This window comes from Desmodus rotundus, chromosome 7, assembly GCF_022682495.2.
Source record: "Desmodus rotundus isolate HL8 chromosome 7, HLdesRot8A.1, whole genome shotgun sequence".
Taxonomy (NCBI): domain Eukaryota; kingdom Metazoa; phylum Chordata; class Mammalia; order Chiroptera; family Phyllostomidae; genus Desmodus; species Desmodus rotundus.
Window position 1 is genome coordinate 135,014,862 of NC_071393.1, and position 22,147 is coordinate 135,037,008.

General features: G+C 51.5%; 1 protein-coding gene across 1 annotated transcript; it reads right to left on the bottom strand.

Moving 5' to 3' along the window:
* Positions 1-3,608: 3,608 nt before the first annotated feature.
* On the bottom strand, positions 3,609-6,955 carry LOC128781456 (uncharacterized). Its single transcript, XM_053929197.1, has 3 exons — positions 6,702-6,955; positions 5,475-5,737; positions 3,609-4,749 (listed from the first exon to the last, which is right to left on the bottom strand). The coding sequence occupies exons 1-3, from the start codon at positions 6,803-6,805 to the stop codon at positions 3,896-3,898; spliced, it is 1,221 nt and encodes a 406-aa protein (XP_053785172.1). The 5' UTR covers positions 6,806-6,955; the 3' UTR covers positions 3,609-3,895.
* Between the last annotated feature and the right edge of the window lie 15,192 nt (positions 6,956-22,147).

Sequence of the window (22,147 nt, forward strand, 5' to 3'; positions counted from 1 at the left end):
GCATTGAAAGTTCTTAATGAATTTAAAATAACTGAGACAACCTAAAAGAATCTTCTCGGACCACACCGGAGTTAAATGAGGCATCAACACCAGGAAAAACCAGGGAAGTACCCATATACCTGGAAATCAAACACCATACTTCTAAACAACACACGGGTCAAAGAAAAAATAAAAAAGGAATTGAAAAACCATAAAACAAAATGAAAGTATAACATTAAAATGTATATGATATAATTAATGGTTGGAGGAAAAATTTAGATTTAAAATTGTGTATTAGAAAAAGATAATTTAACAAAATCAAGAATTAAAGAGGGGACGGCAGCACAGAATTCCAGAATTAAAAGGATTTATAAAAGATGATTATGAAACACTTTATGTCAAAAACTTAAACAACTTAGATGGAAAGAAAAAATTCCTAGAAAAAAACCATAAAATATCAAAACTGAGTATAGAGGAAAAAGGAAAAGGAAAATGTTAAGCAAAGTACTTGAATTAGTCATTTAAAAGCTTCCCCAAAATAAAGCCCAGGCCAGGATGGCTTCACGGGTGCATTCTCCCAAACATTTAAGGAAAAAAGAATGCCAACTCTTCACTGAATCTTTCAAAAGGAAGAGGCACATAAAATGTTTCCCAGTTCAATTTTTGAAGCCGCATCCCCCCGACACGAAAGACTGACCGAGGCCGTCATCACGAGAAAGAAAACTACAGGCCGGTGTGTCACGCAGAGAAATCCATGCCACCGCCCTTCGCAGAGCGCCGCCCAGTGACCGGAAGTGGCGGTCTCAGCTGAAAGGCAGCGGGTGGGCCCAGAAGTGTAAGGTTGGCTGACTCCCAATGTCCAGTAGGTGGCCAGATGACTTTTAACCTTCACCGTCGACGTGGGCGTCACCCTGACTGCGTGTGGGGAGCCCTCCTGCACCCCAGGGAGCGATCCGCTTGACCGCCGTGCGCGGCCGTTTGATGTGCCGTTGAATCTGGTGTGCTGGTATCGTCTCGAGGATTTTTGCATCTATGTTCACCAGGAGTATTGGTCTCTACTTTTCTTTTCTTGTGGCGTCTGTGGATCTGGCTTTGGTGTGAGAATGATGCTGGTCTCGTAAGATGAGTCTCAAAGTGTTCTTGCCTCTTTAAAAATTTTTGGAAGAGTTTAAGAAGGACTGGCGTTAATTCTTCTTTAAATGTTTGGTAGAATTTACCCGTAAAGCCATCTGGCCCTGGGCTTTACTTTGTTGGGAGGTCTTTGGTTACTGTGTAACTTTCCTCATTCGTTGTTACTGGTCTGTCCCGATTTTGTATTTCTTGATGACTCATTCTTGGTAGGTTTTATGTTTTTAGAAATGTATCCGTGTCTTCTGGATTGTCTAACTCTCGTTCAGGGGAGTCTCTTTCGATCCTCTGTATTTCTGTGATATCAGTTGCGATGCGTCCTCTTTTATTTATAATTTTATTTATTTGACTCTTCCCTCTTTTTTATCTTGGTTAGTCTAGCTAAACAATTCTAAAAATTCATATGGAACCACAAAAGGGCCCACGTAGCCAAAGCAGTCTTGAGAAATAAGGACAAAGCTGGCGGCCCCATGACTCCTGATTTCACTCTGCGTTACGAAGCCACCATAGTCAACGCCGCAAGGTCCTGGCGTAAAACAGACACGTCGACGGATTGGGCAGAAGAGGGAGCCCAGAAGCGAACCCACGCACACACGTCCACTGATCTCAGATACGGGCACCGAGAGTCCAAAATAGGTAAAGGACAGTCTCTTCAGTACGTGGTTTTGGGAAAACTGGATACCCACATGCTAAGTAATGAAATCAGACCCTTATCTTGCACCAGACACAAAAACTAACTCAAAGTAGATCGAAGACTTAAATGCAAGACCCGATACCATAAAAGCAAAAATAGACAAGTGGGATGACCTCAAACTAAAAAGCTCCTGCCCAGCAAAGGAAACCCTCAACACAATGCAAAGGCCGCTGGTGGAACGGGAGACAGCATTTGCAAAGCACATGTCCGATAAGGGGCTAATACCCAAAATACATAAGGGACCCATACAACTCATTAGCCAAAATACAAATGACCTCATTAAAAATGGGCAAAGGATCTGAATAGACACTTGCCAAAGAAGACATAGAAATGGACAAGAGGTAAATGAAAAGATTCTCACTATCACTAATCATCAGCAAAATGCAAACTGAAACCACAGTGAGAGATCACCTCACACCTGTGAGAATGGCTGTCATCAAGAAGACAAGAGATGACAGTGTCGGTGAGGATGTGGAGAAGGAACCCACATCCAGAAGGTGCACTGGAGCAGCCACCACGGAAAACAGTATGGAGGTTTCTCAAGAAACAGAAAAACGGAACCACCATAGGATGCAGCCACCCCGCCTCTGGGTGTTTCTCCGAAGGGAATGAGAGCAGGGTCCCGAGGAGGCGGCTGTGCTCCCAGGTCCACTGCAGGATCATTCGCTGCGGCCAGGACATGGGAACAGCCTGTCTGTCACCAGATGAGTGGGTAGGGAAGATGCGGTACTAACACACGGCGGAACATCACGCAGCCACGAAAAAGGAAGGAAACCCTGCCATTGGGGACTTGGATGAATCTGGAAGGCGTGTGCTCAGTGAAATGAGCCAGACGTAGAAAGACAAGTACCGTATGAGCTCAAACATACGTGGAAATGTAAAACGTTGAACTAACAGAACCGGAGGGTGGACTGGCCGTTGCCAGGGTGCGGGGAGGCAGGGAGGGAAGGGACATGTTGCTCAAAGTTACAAACTCCCAGTCGCAAGACGGGCAAGTCCTGGGGTCTAACGTTCTGCAAGGTGACCGTTGGGCTGGCCAAAAAGTCCGTCGCCTATTTTCCGCCCGATGACTCTAGGAACTCTCGTTGTCTTTAACTTCCTCTGAAGCAAGTGTTAGGTAGCATTGTGACAGCTGTCATATCAGCATGCAGTTTAACAAAACAGCAAAACTGGTGAATTTTTGTGTAGCCATCTTAGTAGTGACGATGGAAGAAAATACTTTTCTGCAACATTTTTGGCGTGTTATGCTTTATTATTTCAAGAAAGGTAAAAACACAACTGAAACGCATAAAAAGGCTTGTGCCGTGTGTGGAGAAGGTGCTGTGGCTGATCGAACATGTCCAAAGTGGTTTGTGAAGTTTCTCAGTACTATTGACATTTTGGTCAAATAAATCTTTAGCCGTGGGCTGTCTCGTGCATGCGAAGGTGCTGAGCAGCCCCCCGGCCTCTCCCCACTAGAAGCCAATAGCGGGAGAGAGCCGACAAACTCAAAACATCCGAATCAATAAAGCTATTGGCGAGAGTGAAAAGGTGGCTTTTATTTTACAGAAAAAAACCATACAGACTTTCTGGCCAACCCAACAGTTAATGATAATCATTGTAAACTCGATATTTGCTAGAAGAGTAGACCTTCATTGTTCTCGCCATTCACACACACACACACACACACACACACACACACGCACAGCGAGCCGATGGGTGTGTTAACAAACTGGACTGAGGCGGTCATTCCCCATGCGTACATTTATGAAATCTTCACACGGGACACTTTCTATATACATATATATATTTTTTATTTGCCAATTCTATGTCCATAGAGCTGCAAAAATAAAAGCCAAACAAATAGTCCAAATAACGTGACCAAAAAAACCAATAATCACGACTGTGACAGCACCGTCACGGTGGTGACAAGGACAGAAAGGGTCAGCCGCCACAGGGCATGGAGGACTCTCAGAGAGGGGTGAGGTGGAGCTCAGCTGCGTCTTAAAGGGTGACGGGACTGAGCGAGGGCAGAGGGGCCACCTGGGGCAGAGAGGACGCCGGTGAAGCGGGGAGAGGGCTGTGTGTGCCGAGCAGACCTCGCACTTTGCTGAACTATGAGGAATACCTAACGGACAGAGGCTGCTGAGCCCCGACAGGCGGGCAGCCGGGGAGCGCAGGGGCTCTGACCTGCAGGTGTGGGGACCACGGGCTGCTGCCTGGGGGGCAGCGCTCAGGCCAGCGTGTGGTTCTGAAAGTGCATGCTTGCCCATGGCGGGGGAGGCCGTGCGTTTGAGCGCTGCCGTTCTGGCGCAGGGCGGGCACGCACGAACGCTTATCAAGAGGAATGAACGCGTGAGCTACTTGTCTGCGTCTCCATCTCCCCACCTGTAAGGGGAATGGGGGTTGAGCGGCTCCTGGGTGGTGCAGGATGGTGGCAGAGTGGTTCCCATGGGTTGCCGGGTCCATCCCTAGCGATGCCACATAAGGCAGATGGTGGCTGGCGGACCTGCCAGGCTCCGGGAGCAGCCATGGTGGGCCCTGCTCGGCGACCCCTGGTCCTGCATGTGGGAGGAGCCCTCCAGGCCTGGACCCAAGTGCTCCTGCCCTGCGTCCTGGGGTCTTCCCCACGCCTCTCTGGCTCCCAGGCTGGTGGCCCAGTGCCAACAGGGATGCTAGTCCCTTGGGTACCGACGACTTGGGACAGGGGCACCACAGGGCAGTGGCAGGACTGGGGACAACGGGCACAGGTTCCCCCACAGAACTGGCTCCCACGTGGAGGTCCAAGAGAAAAATGTTGCCGTGGCGGTGGTTCAGGTGGACGGGGGAGCGGCAACGGAGGAGGAAGCGAGGCACTGGGAAGCTCAGGCTGCAGAAACACCATCCCCCTGCCCAGCCAGCGAAATGGCACTCTGGGGACGGGACACTCCCACGAGCAAACCCAGATACGAAGTCCCCTGCCTGCGTCACTGGAAAACACATGGAAAACACATGACACAGTGACCTCGGCTGAAGAGGCGCGAGTCCAAACAAACTTGGCCTGTGACGGAACGAGTACAACCTTACTGGCCGCGTGCACCGCGCCCCGCCCCCGCGCCCCGCCCCCGCGCCCCGCCCCCGCGCCAGCTCGAGGTCTCCTCTCTGGCTCAAACCCTGGGCTCTGGGCGAATTTAAAACGGCTTCAGAATGTAGCAGGGCGTGCCTCTGGCCCTGGTCCAGCCGTCTTCGTCACGTGCGTGGACTCCGTCAGTGATGCCACCTGGCCCAGCATCCTCTCTCGTTCCCAGACACAGAAAGGGACAGCCGCCTCCCCTCTGCAGGCCGCGGTCCCACAGGCCCACAGGCAGTTGCTGGCACTGAGGTGACTTGCCTGGCGTGGTGGCTGCTGCACTCCCTGTCAGCTCTGGCCTGTCTGGGCTGATCTCTGCCAGGTCTGGTGTCCTCTTCAAAACACTGTCCCATCGCCATCCTCTGGTCCTCTTGGCCCAGTCTGTCCCAGACGCCTGGGAGACCTGTGCTGTCAGCCCTGACGTGGCCCCAGTGTCCCCAGTGAGCTCTGCTCACCCTTCCACAACCAGTTCAAATGCCACCCCCTCCGGGAACAAACAAACTGCATCCCTTCTGCCACCCCATCCTGGAGCCTGTGAATATGTCGGCTGTTGGAAGGGATTACGGGTTCAGGTGATTCACTGACCACACAGTGGGGAGATGCTCTGGTTGCCAAGGGTCTCGGTGTCATCACGGGGGTCCGTACTGTGTGAGGAGAGCATGTAGGCGGGACTCAGCCCCAGGTTGCCCCCTCCGGAAATGGAGGAAGGGACTCCAAGCCAAAGGATGCATGTGGCCTCCAGATGCTGGGATCGGCCACAGAGCAGACACACCCGGAGCCCCCGGAGGAACACGGTCCTGCCCCTGCACTTAGCCCTCGAGGACAGCTGCGGCTTCGGGCCTCTAGACCTGTAAGGTGACACATTTGTGTTGCTTCAAGCCTCTGAGTTGGCGACTTGTCGGAGCCACAGGGGGAAATGGGAAACATCTATGGAAGCCTCTCCCCCACTCCCCCACCACCCAGGAAGAGGCAGGTGGGCCTTCGGGGGCTTCCTGAGGCTGCAACACTGACCCAGGACATCACCTAAGGCGCAGGTGGCAAACACCAGGCCCTCAGGCCGAATCCGGCCCTCCCTCCACCTTGTTTTATCCGGCAGCAGCGCCGAGCTCTCACTTAACTGCTAAGGAGCAGTGACATTTATACAGTCCCATAATTACCTTCGGCCCTTTGAAGGCAACCGCAAGCCTGATGTGGCCCCCGGTGACAATGAGATCGACACCCCTGATCGCAAGGGCTACGAAGATGGCAACTTTGGAAGCACGTCTGGGGAGAGGAAGATCGGGCCCAACTTTCGCCCTCTCCGCCCTCAGCCCCACCTGTCTCAGGGGCCACGTTAAGAGTCACGGCGACAGCTTTCTCCCCACCAGCTAACACCACCTTTGAAGACAGGTGTTCCGGAGCCAAAAAGGCCAAGGCTACCACCGTGCCCTGCAGGCAAAACCCCAGGTGGACTGGACTGGGCTGTGGGGTCCCAGAAGGGCCACGCACATCACATGGTGACAAAACAGCCATGGCCACAGTGTCCTGCTCGAAGCCCAGCTCTTGTGGCTCGGCATGTCTCCATCTCCCTGAGGGCAGGGCAAGTGGCCCACTGATAGTTGTGTCCCCTGTGCTGGAGGGGCTCGGTGCTGAATGAGGAAGAAATGAGCCATCAGAAATTAGCAAAAACCCAAAGATGGTTTCAGAAGGCCCCCTTGAGTCCACAGCCTCACAGTGTCCAGAAGGCACAGCCACTTCCTCCTGGCTGCCCCAAGCCTGGCCAGCTTTTGCACCTGCCTTCCCTGCCCCCAGCCCAGCCTAGGTGCCCCTCACCTGCCTCCTGGTACCCTGGGCAAGTCCACAGCATGCCTGCTCCCAGGACCCCCAGTCCCAGTCCTCTGTGTTCCCAGAATCCAGCTCCAGAAGAGGAGCCTCATCAAGGGGGGTGATAAGCCGGCCGAAGCCTCCCTGCCCCTCCCTCCGTGTGGAGTCAGCTGGACGCTGGGGTCATTCACACCCACACCCAAGCAGCAGAGCGAAATCCAGACAAAGACAGCATTCCCCTCTGGCCATCTGCCCCTAGCCCCTGACGTGGACAGACCCTCAATATCGGGTGCCTCCGATGGGCCAAGCAGGTGAAGGCTGGGATGCAGGAATCCCTGTCAAGGAGCCAAGGAACTTTCTGGAACTGGTGATTCTCAGGACAACCAGAATGGACAGCCAGCAGGATGACCCGACATGTCCCTGACGGGGGTGTGGACGGTCCACGAGGTCCCATTGTCAGAACGGACTGCCTGCGAAGGGTGCCTTCTGCCTGGAAGGGAGGCATCATGATGAGAGAGAGGGGACGGCGACCCCTAAAAGCCGCGAGGATGACTGGCGGCTTTTACTCAGAAGTTCCTACAGGAACCGGTGCACGCCCGGTGACGGGACGATGGGGAGAGGGCCTTGGCCGACTGGACACTTCTCAAGATTTAAATGCAAGCCCACATCGAGTGTTATTTTCCATTTACCTGCTAGATCCCAGGCTGAAAATTTCACAACCAGCTCGTGTGGACAGCCAGCCAGCCAGAGATCCCCTGAAAGGAAACATTGGTCGTAAACAGGGCTGCACTTTGCTCGGCCAGTTACACCCAAGTTCATCGATGGCAAAGAGGAAAGGCGACCTTGGCCGCGGCGGTTAATTTTTACCGAGCTGCTATGGGTCAACAGGGGCCTCGGCCAACTTCTGTTTCCTTCCAACCCGGCAGCCTCCACACGGTTGTAGTGTAACAGATAAAAGCATTTTCTCGAAACCTCCAGTAAATTAGTGGCTCGTTTTTCCTGGCCGGTAGATAGGAGGGCGCGCAATGACCTGCGCTGATTAAAGACAAGCGTGCCGGCCTCACGGCGAGGAGGAAAGACGCCGTGAGCCCCATAATTAAGGGGGCCCGCCATGTCAGTGATGTAGACAAGTTGGATCTGATTCTCTACTCGAGTGTGGCTTCCAGATGCCACGACGTGGGATCAGATGGGGCTCCGACCTGGGCTGCCAGCAGGCTGCCTTTGGGGGGTCCTTCCAGGGACACGAACAGTAAGAGCCGTTTCTAGGGGCACACTATGCGCCTTGACCCCTTGGTCTAATTTCCCGTTTTAAACGTGCCCACAAGGACAACCTCTGCAGCTTCAGGAACAGGCTAGGAGAGCAACCCTCCCCCACAGCGTGTGGTGGAGAGAGAATGTGCGCACGCACACGGGCTCCGCGCAGGTGGGAGCCCTGGCTCTCGGGGGCAGCTCAGCGCCCCCTAGGCGGGGACCAACGTTCAGGTCACTGCAGGTCCCCAGAGATAGGCATGCCTTCAAGGGGTGAGGGTGTCCGGGGATCGTTTGCCACTTATTTCCTGCCCAAACCACTGCCCCTCTCTCACACACACACACACACACACACACAACCAGTCTCGCAGCTGCAAACACCATGGGTAACCCCACGCCCACCCTCAGAGCAGAGGAGGGAAGCCGAGGGTCGCCATGGGAAGCGGTCAGGGCTCCGGGCCCAGGCTGACTTCAAAGCCCCCCTGCGCCCCTGCACAGCTCTGCCACGTGGAACCCACCTCCTGTCCCGGTGGTTTCAGAGGTCCCCTCAGCGTTACAGTCTAGGGTTCTGTTAGCACTGAGAGTGGGTTTGAAACGCTAAATGGAGCCCTCGAAGGCTGAATGTTTCTCGAGATTTAAAATGTCTCTCTGCTAATTGAAACTAATTATCCCCAGGGCCTGTTAAAAGCCCCAGGCTGGTTGCTCTCTTCAGTGGACCCTGGCAGTGGCGTGGGGACTCAGGGCACACAGCACTCCCCCCACCCCTTTAGCAAGCTCCACTCCTTTGCACTAATGCACCTCCACTCTCCCCCGCAAGCCCTGGCCCGCGTCCCCGAATCCTACACCACTTAACTCGCTTAATGCACGGCCACCCCGGCCCCCTCCCTCCCGCTCTCCTACCCGGAGCCTGGCAGCCTAACGGCTGTAGTCACAGTGATGAGCATTTAACAGCGGCCGCGCTGCTCTCAGCGCGGTGCAGCTCTTCCTCCAGACGAGGGGCATTTCATTCCACCTGGCTGGCTGGGCGGGAGGCAGGACAGTGAGAAGGACGTGGCCCTGGCGCTGGAGGTCTGCTGCCAAAAGCCGGACAGAGCAGCAGGGCCGTGGAGGAAACATGGAGGCAGAAAAAAAAGGGGGGGAGGGGGGTGCTGTGCAGAGAAGCCCAAGTTCAAAGGCTCCACATTCACCTTCCCTGGCCCGCGGTGCAGAGAGCCTCTGAAAGTGGCAGCTGCTACCCAGACAGAGGGCACCGAGGTTCTGGTCCTTTAAACACACGAAGAGCAAGTTTCCACGAAGCAGTAGTAACCGTTGCCGTATGGGATTCAGTCTGTTTTTTAAGTTACACTAAACTATACATAACGTAAAATTACCATCGTAACCATTTGGAAGTGTACGATCCAATGGCATTAAGTACTTCCACATTGTTGTGCCACCATCCCTTTCTAGAACTTTCTCATCCTCCCAAACAAGCTCTGTACCCATTAAACCAGGAGCCTGCCTTCCGCTCCCTGGAGCCCCTGGTGTGGGGCCCTCTTCCCTTTCTGACCCATTCTGGTCTGCTGCGTTTAACAGGCGCTAGCCCGGACTCAGCAGCAGTCTACACCTTCCACAGCGCCCCCCCTCCCCTATTCCAGGTGGGTAAACTGAGGCACGAGGAGGGAAGCAGCCTATCCCCACTGAGCAGAGAGCCGGGGGCCCTGGGGGCGGCAAAGCAAGTCCAGGACGTCAGGGCCAGTGGTCTTCTGACCTTCGCTACGCTCTGCACACGGAGGGGACTGCTCGGGCTGTTTCCTTCTTTCCCGGGAGATGGAGGGGATGTACAGGAATGAGGAGGACGGCCACCGTCCAGAATTGACAAGCGTGACTATTTCGTCGCAGTGACTGGACATCTTTATAAAAGACAGGGACTGTTAGACAATGCGGCCTTCCGTTCCCGCCCCGGGGCATGCCCGCCCCCCCACCCCCAGGAGACGCAGTCTCACGCTCCTGATTTGGTGTGTTTTTCCAGCCCACTGTTCTAGTGTTTACACCTACGGAGAGACATGAATAATTCATAATGTAGTTTGCAGGGTGTTTTTAAACATTTTCATAAATATATTACACAGTAAGCCTGCGTTTTCACTCAACATTATGTTTTTGAGATGTAATTGTGTTGATACGAGTGTGTGTGTGTGTGTGTGTACTTAGGTTGTTTCCAATTTATTTTTCTATTACAAACAGCGCCGTAATCATGCACGAGTCTCTCCAGGTAATGGATCTAGGACTGGGACGGCTGAGTCTCCGCGAAGACGCACTTCCAATTCCAATTTTGCCTTGGATGGTGACAAATTGCTTTCCAAAGTGGCTGAATTAATTCACGCTCCTACCACCGCTGTGTGGGAATTGCTTTCATGCCTTATCTTCCCTAACTCTCGATATTGTCAGTCTTTTAAAATGTTTACCAACGTGGTTCGTGTGAAATGTCCTCTTGTTTGTTTTAAGTCACGTTTCTCTGCTTATTAGGGAGGCTAAGCATCTCCTCGCACGTGTGTTAATACGCTTCCATTTATTCCTCTGTGAACTGTTTACCCTACTATTCTGTCGTGAGGGTTGGCAAATCGCAGCCTGCAGGCCGGATTCCAGCCACATGGCCTGTGGGCTAAGAATGGTATTTATATTTTTAATGGTTTTTCAAAGAAGTGGCAGAATCTCTGTGTCCTGTGAAGCCTAAAAAATTGACTATTTGGTTCTTCGTAGGAAAAGTTTACTGACTCCTACCCTATTGGATTATTTTGTCTTTTTATTCTGAAGTTATTGAATTAATTCTGGATGTTAACCATTTATCCGAACTAGCTCCTTCCCCTCCCCCACCAGGCACCCCTGCCCCTTGAGCTCCCCAAGCGTCTCCTTTCCCAGGGTTGCGGTCTAATTTTTTTCCGAAGCAAAATGTTTTTCTAACGGCTTGTCAAGTTTTTATTACATTCAGAATGTACCATCTGACTGTATCTCCCTCTCAGATTTTCAGAGTAAATCCATTTAATGCTCTGCACTTTGTGAAATGTGTATGATAGACTTTGGCTTGGCTCTGACGGAGAGACTGGCGCTGAACCTGCTCTCCCGCCATGAACGACGAGAAAGCCCAGGAAACAACTGCTTTCAGACACAGAAAAGCAAGCAGCAGACACAGCCACCTGTGAGCGCAGAGAACAAATGCGGTGAGCCTGGCGACTCTGGCTTCCTGCCCAGAGGAACTTTCTGGAGGGGAGCAAGCACAGGACAAGGCGCCACAGAAGGAAGAATGCAGAGGCCAGAGTTTGGGGATGGTGAGGTGCTTGGCACTTGGGAGGCAGAGCTCCAGAAAGAAGGCAGCTACAGAGAAAGGGGGTGGCAGAGCCTGCAGAGGGGTTCTCTTCACTCACGCATAAACACGGTGCTGCACACGTGTAGCGGAAACCCCACGAGACCAGGTAGCGACCCACCAGGCGAGCTGCACGATTCCCAGAGCTTATTCAGGCCCGGGATCCACTTTTATTCAGACTAGCCGGAGTGGGGAGATCCCCCGGAACACCCAGGATGCTTAGGAGACCTGACAAAGGAGAGGGCCGAACCAGTGCCACCGAAAACCTCACAGCGTGCCTTCACAAACCAACCTCAAAGGGAGCGCACCGGTCTGCAAGCAGCTCAGCTGCTTGCTGGACTTAACTTCAGCATTCCTTGGAAAACAAGAAAAGCTAGAAACTCAATAACGTGCCATGCGTAAGGCTTCGCATCCAATCAAAAATTACTAGACATGCTGACAATCAGGAAAAGGGGACCCGTGACCCCGAGAAAGATCCATCAAGTGGAACAGACCCAGGAATGACAGAGACGATGAGATTAGCAGGGAATGGCCTCACAAAAAGGCCACATAAACACGCTGAAGACTTTGAAAGGAAACATGAAAGCCACGAGGAAAGAGATGGGAAGTATGAAGAAGAGTCAAGTGCAGCCCAGAGAAAATAACATCTGAAATGAAAATGCCGCTGGAGGACGTAAAGCACATTCGCTGTTGAAGAATTGGTCAGTGACCCTGAGCAGACAGAGCAGAACAGAGAGAAGGAAGGCAGTCGAGCTGGGAAAATAGGAAGCGTCTGCCGTGCAGGGTATTTGGAGACCAGGAACCGGACGAGAGAGGCGGGGACAGAAAAATGCTCAGAAAAATTGGTCAAAGTTTTTCTGAATTTATGGAAACCATGAACTCACAAATCCAAGAAACTCAATTAGCCACAAGGGTAAACATACACACACAAGTCACAGAGACATATCAAAATCCATCTGCTAAAATTCAGTAGTAACGGGGAAGTCTTAAAAGGATCCAAAAAAAAAAAAAAGAAAAAAAAACAAAGATAAAATTGCTGCTGATTTCCGATCAGAAATACAGCAAGCCACAGACAATGAGAAACATCTTCATAATAATGTAATAAAGAAGATATCCACATAGAATCCTATACCAGTAAAACATCTTTCAAAAATCAAGGTGAGCCCTGGCCGGTGGCTCAGCTATTCGGAGCAACTCCTGTTACCCAAAGGCTGCAGGTTCCATCACTGGTGGGGGAGCACGTGGGAGGCAGCCGACCGGTGTTTCCCTCTCCCATCGATGTTTCTCTCTCTCTCTCTCTCTCTCCCCCTCCTCTTCCTTTCTCTCTAAAATCAACGAGCATGTCCTTGGGTGGGGATTTTTTTTTTTAAAAATCAAGGTGAAACTGAAACATTTTCAAAAACACAAAAACTGAGATAATTTATCACCAGAAAACCTACATTGTAAGAAACAATAAAGGATGTTCTTTAAGCTGACAGAAAATAATATAAAATGAAAATTCAGATCTACACAAAGGAATCAACAGCAATAAAGGAATACTATACACAACTCTATTCCCAGAAATGGGATAATCTAGATAAAATTGGCCATACACTGAAAGACACAATTTACCCACGCTTACGAAGATAAACGAACACATTATACAGGCCTGTATCTACAAAAATTTCAATCCATGATCACAGTAATAAGTGATTACAGAAAGGTTACAGGATACGAAGTTCAAATAGAAAAGTCTGTCACTTTCCCATATACTGGCACTGGAGAAGCAGAACTTACCATTAAAAACTCAGCCCCATTTATATCAGCAGACCCCAAAATAAAATAGAAACTAATCTAACGGAATGTGTGTTAAGATCTATGTGAGGGAAACTGCAGAATCTGATGAAAACGGTCACAGAATTGCGTGAACAGCGTGACAGCCACGGCCGTGCGTAGGGAGACCCTGCTGCCCGGCTGTCGGTCTCGTCTACTTGATCTTCAGATCCAGCACGATCCCGATCCAAAGCCCAGAAACCCATTTTGTGAAGATCAACGAACTAAATCTAAAGTTTATGTGGAGAGGCCAAAGACCCAGAACAGCTAATACAGTTAGTTCTGAAGGTGAAGACCAGAGAGGGCTGAAACTATTCGATGTCAAGACTCCCTGCAAAGCTGCAGTACTGGGTCCAGCGAGGCACTGGGGAGGGAATGCACAGACAGATCCATGGCACGGAATGGACAGCCCAGGAACAGGCTCACAGAGATGCCGTCAAATAACCTTTGGCAAAGAAACGAAGGCAATGCAATGGTCCAAAGATAGTTGTTTTTTTCAGCAAATTGTGCTGGAACAGCTGGACATCCACGGGCAAAAAGAAAAGAAATCACTCTAAAGACAGACCTTTCACCCTTCACAAAAATTAACTCAAAATGGATCCCAGACTTAAATGAAACCCATAACTGTAAAACTCCTGGAGGGCAACACGGGGTCAAGCCCAGAAAACCTTGGTTACAGTGCTGGCTTTTTAGATACTACACCGAAAGCACAATTCTTGGAAGCAATAATTGATAAGTTGGACTTCATTAACATTAAAAATATCTTCTCTGATAAAGGCACTATCGAGAGAATAAGAAAACAAGCCACAGACTGGGAGAAAATATTCACAAAACACAGACCTTATAAAGGGCTTGTATTCAAAATAAAACGTAAAAAAAGACCGCTTAAAACCCACCAACAAGAGAACAAACAATACCATGAAAAGGTGGGTATTCACAGACCTGAACAGATACCTCACCGCGGAAGATGCAGAGGGCAGGTGACACCGGGGCAGATGCTCCCATCAAATGCCGTCAGGAAAGCGCACAGCGGACAACAGCGAGGCACCACGCGCGGAGCAGGGCAGCCGGAACCCGGACTGCTGCCCCCGCCGACCGCTGGCGAGGATGTGGAGCAACAGGAACCCCCACCAAGTCACGGCGGAATGCAAGATGGCACTTTGGAAGACAGGGGCAGGTTTCTTACAAACCAAACACAATTTTAACGTGAAATCCAGTAATCAGGCTCCTTGGTACTTACCCAGAGGAGTCAAAAGCCTGTGTGCACACGAAAACCGGCACACGGATGTTTATAGCAGCTTTACTCAGAATTCCGAAACTCTGAAGCACCCAAGAAGTCCGTCGGCAGGTGACGCATAAATGGACTGTGGTCCGTCCCTCCGGACAGTGGGATGCCACTCAGTGCCATGAATAAATGAGCCACCAGGCCATGAATAGACAGACACCAGGAACCTGACACGCACGTCGCCGAGTGAAAGAAGCCAATCTCGAAAGGACACGTACAGCAGGATTCCAACTAGACGGCATTCTGGGAAAGGCAGAACTACGGAGCCTGTAAAGACTCAGCGGCTGCCAGGAGTGGGATGGGAGGGTGGTAGAGCACAGAGCATTTTTTTAAAAGATGTTCTTTACTTATTTTTAGGAAGGGGGAAGGAAGGGAGAAATAGAGGGAGAGAAACATCACTGCGTGAGAGACACGTCGCTGGGTAACCTCTTACACGCCCCTGACTAGGGGCTGAACCCACGACTCAGGCAACTGCCCTGACCAGGATGGAACTGGCAGCCCCTCGCTTTGCTGAGTGACACCCAACCCGCTGAGCCACGTGGGCAGGGCAAGAATGTTTAAGGCAGTGAAAATCCTCTGTATGATGCCGTAATGATGGGTACGCGTCATCACACCTCTGTCCCAGCCCGCCGGATGTGCAACACCGAGAGTGAGCCCCACTGCGTACGACGGACGTGGGGTGATCGTGCGGCGTCAGTGCAGCTCACCGACTGTGACAAGTGCCCCTCTGTGTGTGTGTGGGGGGGGGTGCTGTGCCTGTTGGGGAGCAGGGGGCAGATGAGAAATCTCTGTACCTTCCTCTTAATTTTGCTGTGAACCTAAAACAGCTCTAAAAAATAAAATAAAATAAAATAAAAAGACAACAGACTGTTTAAAGCAAGCATAATAGCGAGGCTTTGTGTGGTTTGTACCATTTGCAGAAGTGATGCGTAGAACAATAATAACACAGAAGATGGGGCGGGAAGTGGAAACCGAGTTTACAACTTTGCTGAATTGATATGTGTCTCAAGATAGACTGTGATGAATTAAATGTGCATATCATAAATCCTTGATCAACGTTTAAAGAAAATGCACAAATACAGTTCATAAGCCTATGGGAAAGAAAAAATAAAATCCTAAAGATACTCAATCCAAAATAATTCAGAAAAACAAAAAAAGAACAAAGAATCTATGGGAGGGCAACAAATAGCAAGCTTACCAAATTTAATTTAAAATGTAAATGGTCTAAATGCACCAATTAAAAGCTAATTGTCAGACTGGATAAAAAAGCAAGCCTTGAGATTTCTAATTTCAGCTTTGATGTGTAAAGTGCTTGAAAGTAATCACTCCCATCCAAAAAAAAAAAAAAAAACCCCAAACAAAGTAAAATCAACGCCTTTTGTTAGGCTCATCAGAGAATCAAGGTCACAGGACCAGCCAGCGCCTGCCCTGGGAGCAGCAGAGAGCTGCCTACCTGGAGGACAAGCCACTGGAGCCTGAAACCAGTGGAAATACTTAAACGGTGATTGTGACAAACTGCCAGGGAGGAGTGTGGGCCAGCATGAGAACGAGAACCCCCTGGGGACTGCACGGGGGATGGGCCGCACAACGGAGTGGGTTTTATCTCTAATTCCACAAAGATCTCACCTTGAAGAGCCAAGAAAAATCCCCTCAGTTCTCAGGCAGGGAGAGGGGAAAATGAATCATGGGAAATGCTCTCTGGGCATCTTCCCAGCAAAGGCCTGCTGGGCAGGGGGTTGGCTGACATCGGGACCAGGTGTGCTGACCAGCTGCCTGCCCTAGCGATGACCGGTCAGGAGAGACCACAACCCTAACTCCCTCAGTCGCCGGGACCAATGATTTGTGCGCCACAGTTGTTACCGGGCTAAAAGCGTCTACGTGCCCCATACACATGGAAGCCCGAGAGACGCGAGCTGGAGTGTGCAGCAGAGGAAGTGAGGGTTTGTTCGTGGGGCAAGTGGCTGAGCCCATGCTCAGGGTCCTGGCTCCCACCCAGGTGGGCTCTATGGGGGAAAATCATTAATCATGGTGCCTGAGGGAGTGAGGGCCGTGGTCAGGGTCATGGTCTCCACGGCACTGGTCCATCGGTCAGCACTCAGGCAGAGAGGAAGCTGATCCGTGCGTCTGGTCCTGATGTCGGCCATGGTGTTGCTTCACCTGGTTCTCGCTGCTTTTCTGGGCCCGGAGCTGAAACAGAGTGAGGCCCAGATGTCTGCGGTTTGACTGAAACTCTGTCTCTGGGGTCAACGGACCGGAGGCTTTGTTCCTAAGACGATTTGGTGCCAAGCCGAACCTCATTCTCCTTAGGTTCAGTGACGAAGGGAGTGGTCGTGCCAGGGAGGAGGCGGGGGAGGCAGGGTGCTGGGGGGGGGGGGGGGGCAGTGTGAATCAAAAGGAAAGAAGGCAGAAAAGGTCACATTCAAGAAATGAGGTTTCTGTGGGGTTAAACTAGAGGAAGTTGAAACCTCTGGAACTTCTGTCTCCGGCAAACATCACACACAATTTGACTCCCAGCCAGGTTAACGCAAAACCTCACGCTAAAGCCCTCTGTCCTCAGGTACCTCGCGGTGGACTTCCGACAAAACGTGTCATTCCAAAACGACCGTCCACCGGAAACCCAGTTTCAGTATGGAGGCACAGGGATGGAAACAACCGCGTGGAAACAGAGATATCACACAGACACTGGTAAGAAAATGGGCATGTTTCTGTCAGTAGGTGACAAAGTAGACTTCGGGACAAAAAAGATTCCCAGAAGAAAGAGGGACATTTCGTAAAGATATAATGTTCGGTTCATCACTATGGCATTAAAAAAAAAAAAAAAAAAAGTGTGCTCCCAAGACAGAGCATCAAAACAGGTGTAGCAAAAAACAGGAAGGAAAAGAGAAAGGGAAATGCACCACAATCTGAGATTGCAACTTCCCTCTGTCTGTAATTGACAGGAAAGGCACAGAGAAAATCACGAAGGAGGAAGACTCTGATCACAGTGGACTTCCCCTCAGGTAAGATGCAAGTGAGAAGAGGGTGGAGCGCAACACGTAAGGGGCAGAAAGGAAAAAACCACCAACCTGGAATTCTACATCCAGCACAGTCATCCCCCGAAAGGGAAGTAGAGATGCTTTTTCAGACAAAACTGAGAAAAGCTGTTGTTGCCTATAGACTTGCCTTGAAAGATACGTTAAAAGACGTTCAGAGGGAAGAAAGAGGGTCTAGATCAGAGCGACTCTACGAAAAGAGAAGAAATAAAGGAAGGTAATGTAAAGCCTTTGTTTTTATTACTTTCAGTTGCGCTAAGAGATAACAGTTCATCCCAAAATAACAAGGACAACCACCCATTCCGTGACTGTGCTGATGGAGAAGAGGAACGGCGGCGAGAGCCGCAGGGACTGGGGGAGGGTGGCGGGGGGAAGACTGGGACCGCTCTGTTGGGAGGCGCCTGGCCTCCTCGGGAGGCGGCATTGCGTCTTCTGACAATGGACTTGGATTAGCTGCAAATGTGTCTTGTACACTCTGGGCAGTCACTAAAAAAAGTAAAAAGAAAGAAATATAATTAATATGCTAAGAGAGGAGAGAAAATGGAATAACGGAATGCTCAAAACTGCAGAATGCAGGGTGGGGGGCGGGAAACGAAACCATGGGCCATGAATACAAAACAGTAACAAACGTGAGAGACGTCAACCTAGCTGCTACGGTCTGAATGTTTGTGTCCCTCCGAAATTCAGGTGGTGGAATCCTGTCTAACCCCGAAGTACGAAAAGACGGGCCTTTGGGAGGACGGCAGAGCCCTCGTGAAGGGGGCACGTGCCTGACAGGAGAGGGACCCAAAGAGGACCCTCGGCAGAAGGCCCTCAGCCTTGCAGCCTCCAGAAGTGTGAGCCAGGCGCTCCTGTTGTTCAGAAGCCCCCTCCTCCCATCTGTGGCATTTTGTCACAGCAGCCGGGACAGACGAAGACACTAAGCAGATCAATAATCACTTTAAACACCAATAGTGTAAGTACGCCAGTGAAAAGACAGAGATCGTCAGAGTGGATAAAAACAAGATCCACTATCAACTGTCGGCAAGAAACCCGCTTTCACTATAAAGACTCTGATGGATTAAAAGTAAGGGGTGGGGGGAGCACGGTGCAGCCATAACCCATCAAAGGAAAGCTGGAGTACTCACTTCAGACAGAGCGCACTTCAGAGCCAGGGAAGCGACCCGAGATTGCACAAGGGGCAGTACATGACAACAGGGTCAATTCCCCAAGAAGACAAGACAAAGTGTTAGGACACATGAGGCAACTCTGCAGGGACTACGGGCGGAACAGAGTTACCCACTGCGGACAGAGCCAGCAGGCAGGACGGCAGGGGGGCCATCCATCACCTGGCCCAGATTGACGTCTGCAGAACCCTTCTCTGACCAAGAGCAGGGTGTACGTCCTTCCGGACCGGAGTCCACCCAGACAGATTAGATTCTGAGTCATAAAACACACCTCAACAGGTTTAAAAGGAGACGAGTAATAAAGTCTGCTCTCAGACCACCACGGGATTACACCGGAAAGCAATAACAGAAAGCCACCGGAAAATCCCCAGACACCAGCCGATTGAACAGCACACTCCTGGCTAGCGCCCGGATCAAAGAGGAAGTCTCGAGAGATCTCGAAAAATAACTCTGACTCAATAAAAGTGAAAATGTGGCTTATCAAAATGTGTGGGATGTGGCAAAAGCAGCAATGAGAAGGGACAACTGAGCATCAAATCTATGTATTAGAAGTGATCCAAAATCGATAATCTCAGTTTTCACCTTAGGAAACGAGAAAAAGAAGAGCGAATTACACCCAAAGGGAGCTACAGCAAATAGATGGCACAAACCGGGACAGGAGTCCGTGAAACCGAAAACAGGAAATCAGCGAGAAAATCAGGAAACCGAAAGCTGCTTCTTCGAAAAGATTGACAAAATTGATTAATCTCCAGCTAGGCTGATTAAGAAAAAGAGAGAACACACAGATTCCTAACCTCGGGAATGAAAGACTACTGATTCCAGGGACGTTAAAAGGATAACACAGGGTGTCACGGAAAACTCTATTCCCACAAATCTGATGACCTGGACAAAAGGGACCAAACTCACACGAGGACAAAGAGACGAGCTCAAGCCGGTGCACGCGTGAGACAGTGCAGCCAGTTTGGGAAGCAGTTTGATAATTTTTTCATAGTTAGGCACACACTTACCCTATGGCCCAGAAATTTCACGTATAGGAAGTGACCCAAGGGAAATGAAAGAACATGTCCACAAAGTAACTGAGAGACAAACATGTATTTGTTTGTTTTTATTGATCTTGAGAGAGAGAGAGGGAGGCAGCGGAGGGGAGAGAGAGAAAGAGCGACAGAGAAACTGAGATCTGTTGTTCCACGTGTTGATGCGTCAGTGGCTGAGTCTTGTCCGGGCCCTGACTGGGGATCGAACCCGCAACCTTGGCGTCTGGGGATGACACGCCAACCAGCTGAGTTGCTCGCCCAGGGCCGTACACGAATATTTAAAGCATGTGCATTCACAACAGCCCCAAACAGGAAACAGTCCAAAACTGTGCATCCGCAGGTAACTGGGCAAACAGCCTCTCGCCCCTCCACGTGACGACGGAACACGCTTGACCACAAAATGAAGAACTGCCAGCACTCGAGCACCGTGGGGACCTACGGACAACACCACGCAGGCGAGTGCACCCAGCCAGGCCCGAAAGAGTGCTTAACACGAGATTCCATCTGTTTGCAGAAAGCAGGTCAGCGGTGGCCCGTGGCTGGAAGCAGGAAGGGACGCTGCCTTACCGGGGCTCATGGGAGGACTTTGGGGGGGGGTGTTCTACCTTGATTGTGGTGATGGCCACCACCCCTCCCATGGGTCAGACCTCATGGAGCAGCACCTTAGCAAGTTAATTAAACATTTCGACATGCACATCATAGGAGGTTGGCTTTTGGAAGGGATGGCGCATCCGCAGCGTGAGTGACTAAACCCCGTCCCTTACTGTTTGCAAACTGTTGGCTTGCACTTTTCCCTTCATAATGGAATGACCGCGTTAAAGCAACGACTGAAAGTGTGGAAGTGCAACATAAAAGCTTCAGCTGGTCGTGAAATGTAATCGACGAGTGACAAACGCCTGTCCAAACCGGGGAGAGGCTGCGCCCCTGGCGCATCGTTGGCGGCTGTGCCCCCGGCTGGCTCACTGCTATCCATCACCCTCCAGGCCTGAATGGGTTTGTTCCTCCCAGTGCCAGCCTGCCGCAGCCACCGGCCAGGTGTGTGGCCTCGGGCAAGGCAGTTAAAGCTGGCTCTTGAGATCGCTAGACTTCTGGGTCTGAAAGGCGCCCTGCTATTTCTAAGGACGAGGATGAATGAGCAGGGTCCGTGATATGGTGATCACTGATGTAATGTGGGAGGGCTCATGGCAGGTGCAGAAATCAAACTGGCAAGCGGACTTCCTAGTGTCCCTTCATCAGAGAGTGACTTTATTTTATCCTCGCTCCTACCGGATGTTGCCAGTGGGGGTGGGATTCTGTGACGGCTGTCCCTTTTCTGTCTGTTAGCAGATGAAAAGCATCTCCAGCCTGGCCCTCATGGCTCCGGTGAGGGGCCTCTGCCGTCATGGAGTCACAGTTCCTGGGGGGAGGGGCGAGAGAGCCACAGACAGGAGGGAAAGCTGTCCTGCACTCCCTCTGACTGCACAGTCCCCAGATCAGAGGTAGAGACAGACTTTTTCTGTCACACGGTTGCCTTGAGTCCCAACTAGGAGATGCTGGAAGACCAAGGAGAAAAGTGGGGTGAGGGGCGCTGACCGACTGGGGGTCCTTCCTCAGCTGGCCTGCTGCCATGTACGAGGGGGCCCCAGAGAGCAGTTCCCCGCCCCCTGGGGCTGCAGGGTTTTCGTTTGGCTCCGTGGGAGACACGGTGCGTGTACGCGCTCCATGGCGTCCCCGTCAGGTTTTCGTGCCTTTCCTCCCCGTGCATCTCCAGGTCCCGAGGGCAGAGCATGGCGTCTGCACCCCCTGCTTTGAAAGCCACATCATGCAGCTGTCTCTCATGAACCCCCCGTGTTAAATACCACTTGGCTGTTTTAAGTCTGATTCCCACGTTGCGGCAAAGGAAAGGATCTACCACCGCCACCAGGCGTGCGCTGCAGGTGTCACGTCGCCCGACTCTGCCCCAGCTGCAGTGAGCGGTTCTGCGGAAAGGGCCTCAAATGCCCAAATCATCAAAGTCTGCTTACGGAATACTGGCGGTGCCCTGACGTCCCAGCCACATCCTGAACTACCTGGTGTGTGACCGTCGTCCTCCTCCGCGCTTCTAAGGGGTCAGGGGAGGGTGCGCAGGTATACGCACGCACGCAAACAGGTGCACGCCCGCCCCATGCTGGCCGGGCCCAGGTGTCTCCTTCCAGAGGCCGTCATCCCCACGACGGAGCAGAGGTTCAGCTTAAATCCAGAGGCTCCTGGACCCGACTCCCGCAAGCCAGCCGTCCCTCCAGTGGACACCTCTGTAGTTTCTCGGATAACCTACTTAGGCCAGAAGGACATGCCATTTAATAGAGGAGGGGAGCACTAGGGACCGGAGGGACCAGCGACTTGCCTGCCCCAGAGAAATCTCAACACGGTGAAGATAGAACTGACACCAGCTGCCCGATTCAGGGGTCACCTGCGGAGACCATGGGGAAGGCAGTGACAATGTTCACGGTAGGGTCCTGGCCCTGCACTTCTCCACTGAGCCCCTCGGGGACCCTGAGATAGGCACTGGTCACCTCTGTTCAC

What these genes read in the sequence shown, in the direction of transcription:
- LOC128781456 (XM_053929197.1), bottom strand. Translation starts at nt 6,805, where the DNA reads ATGAGGCTCCTCTTCTGGAGCTGGATTCTGGGAACACAGAGGACTGGG. An exon ending in CCCAGGGTACCAGGAGGCAG is followed by an intron (nt 5,738 to 6,701) that starts GTGAGGGGCACC and finishes GTCACCTTACAG; the next exon opens with GTCTAGAGGCCCGAAGCCGC. An exon ending in GAGCATCTCCCCACTGTGTG is followed by an intron (nt 4,750 to 5,474) that starts GTCAGTGAATCA and finishes TGTGTTTTCCAG; the next exon opens with TGACGCAGGCAGGGGACTTC.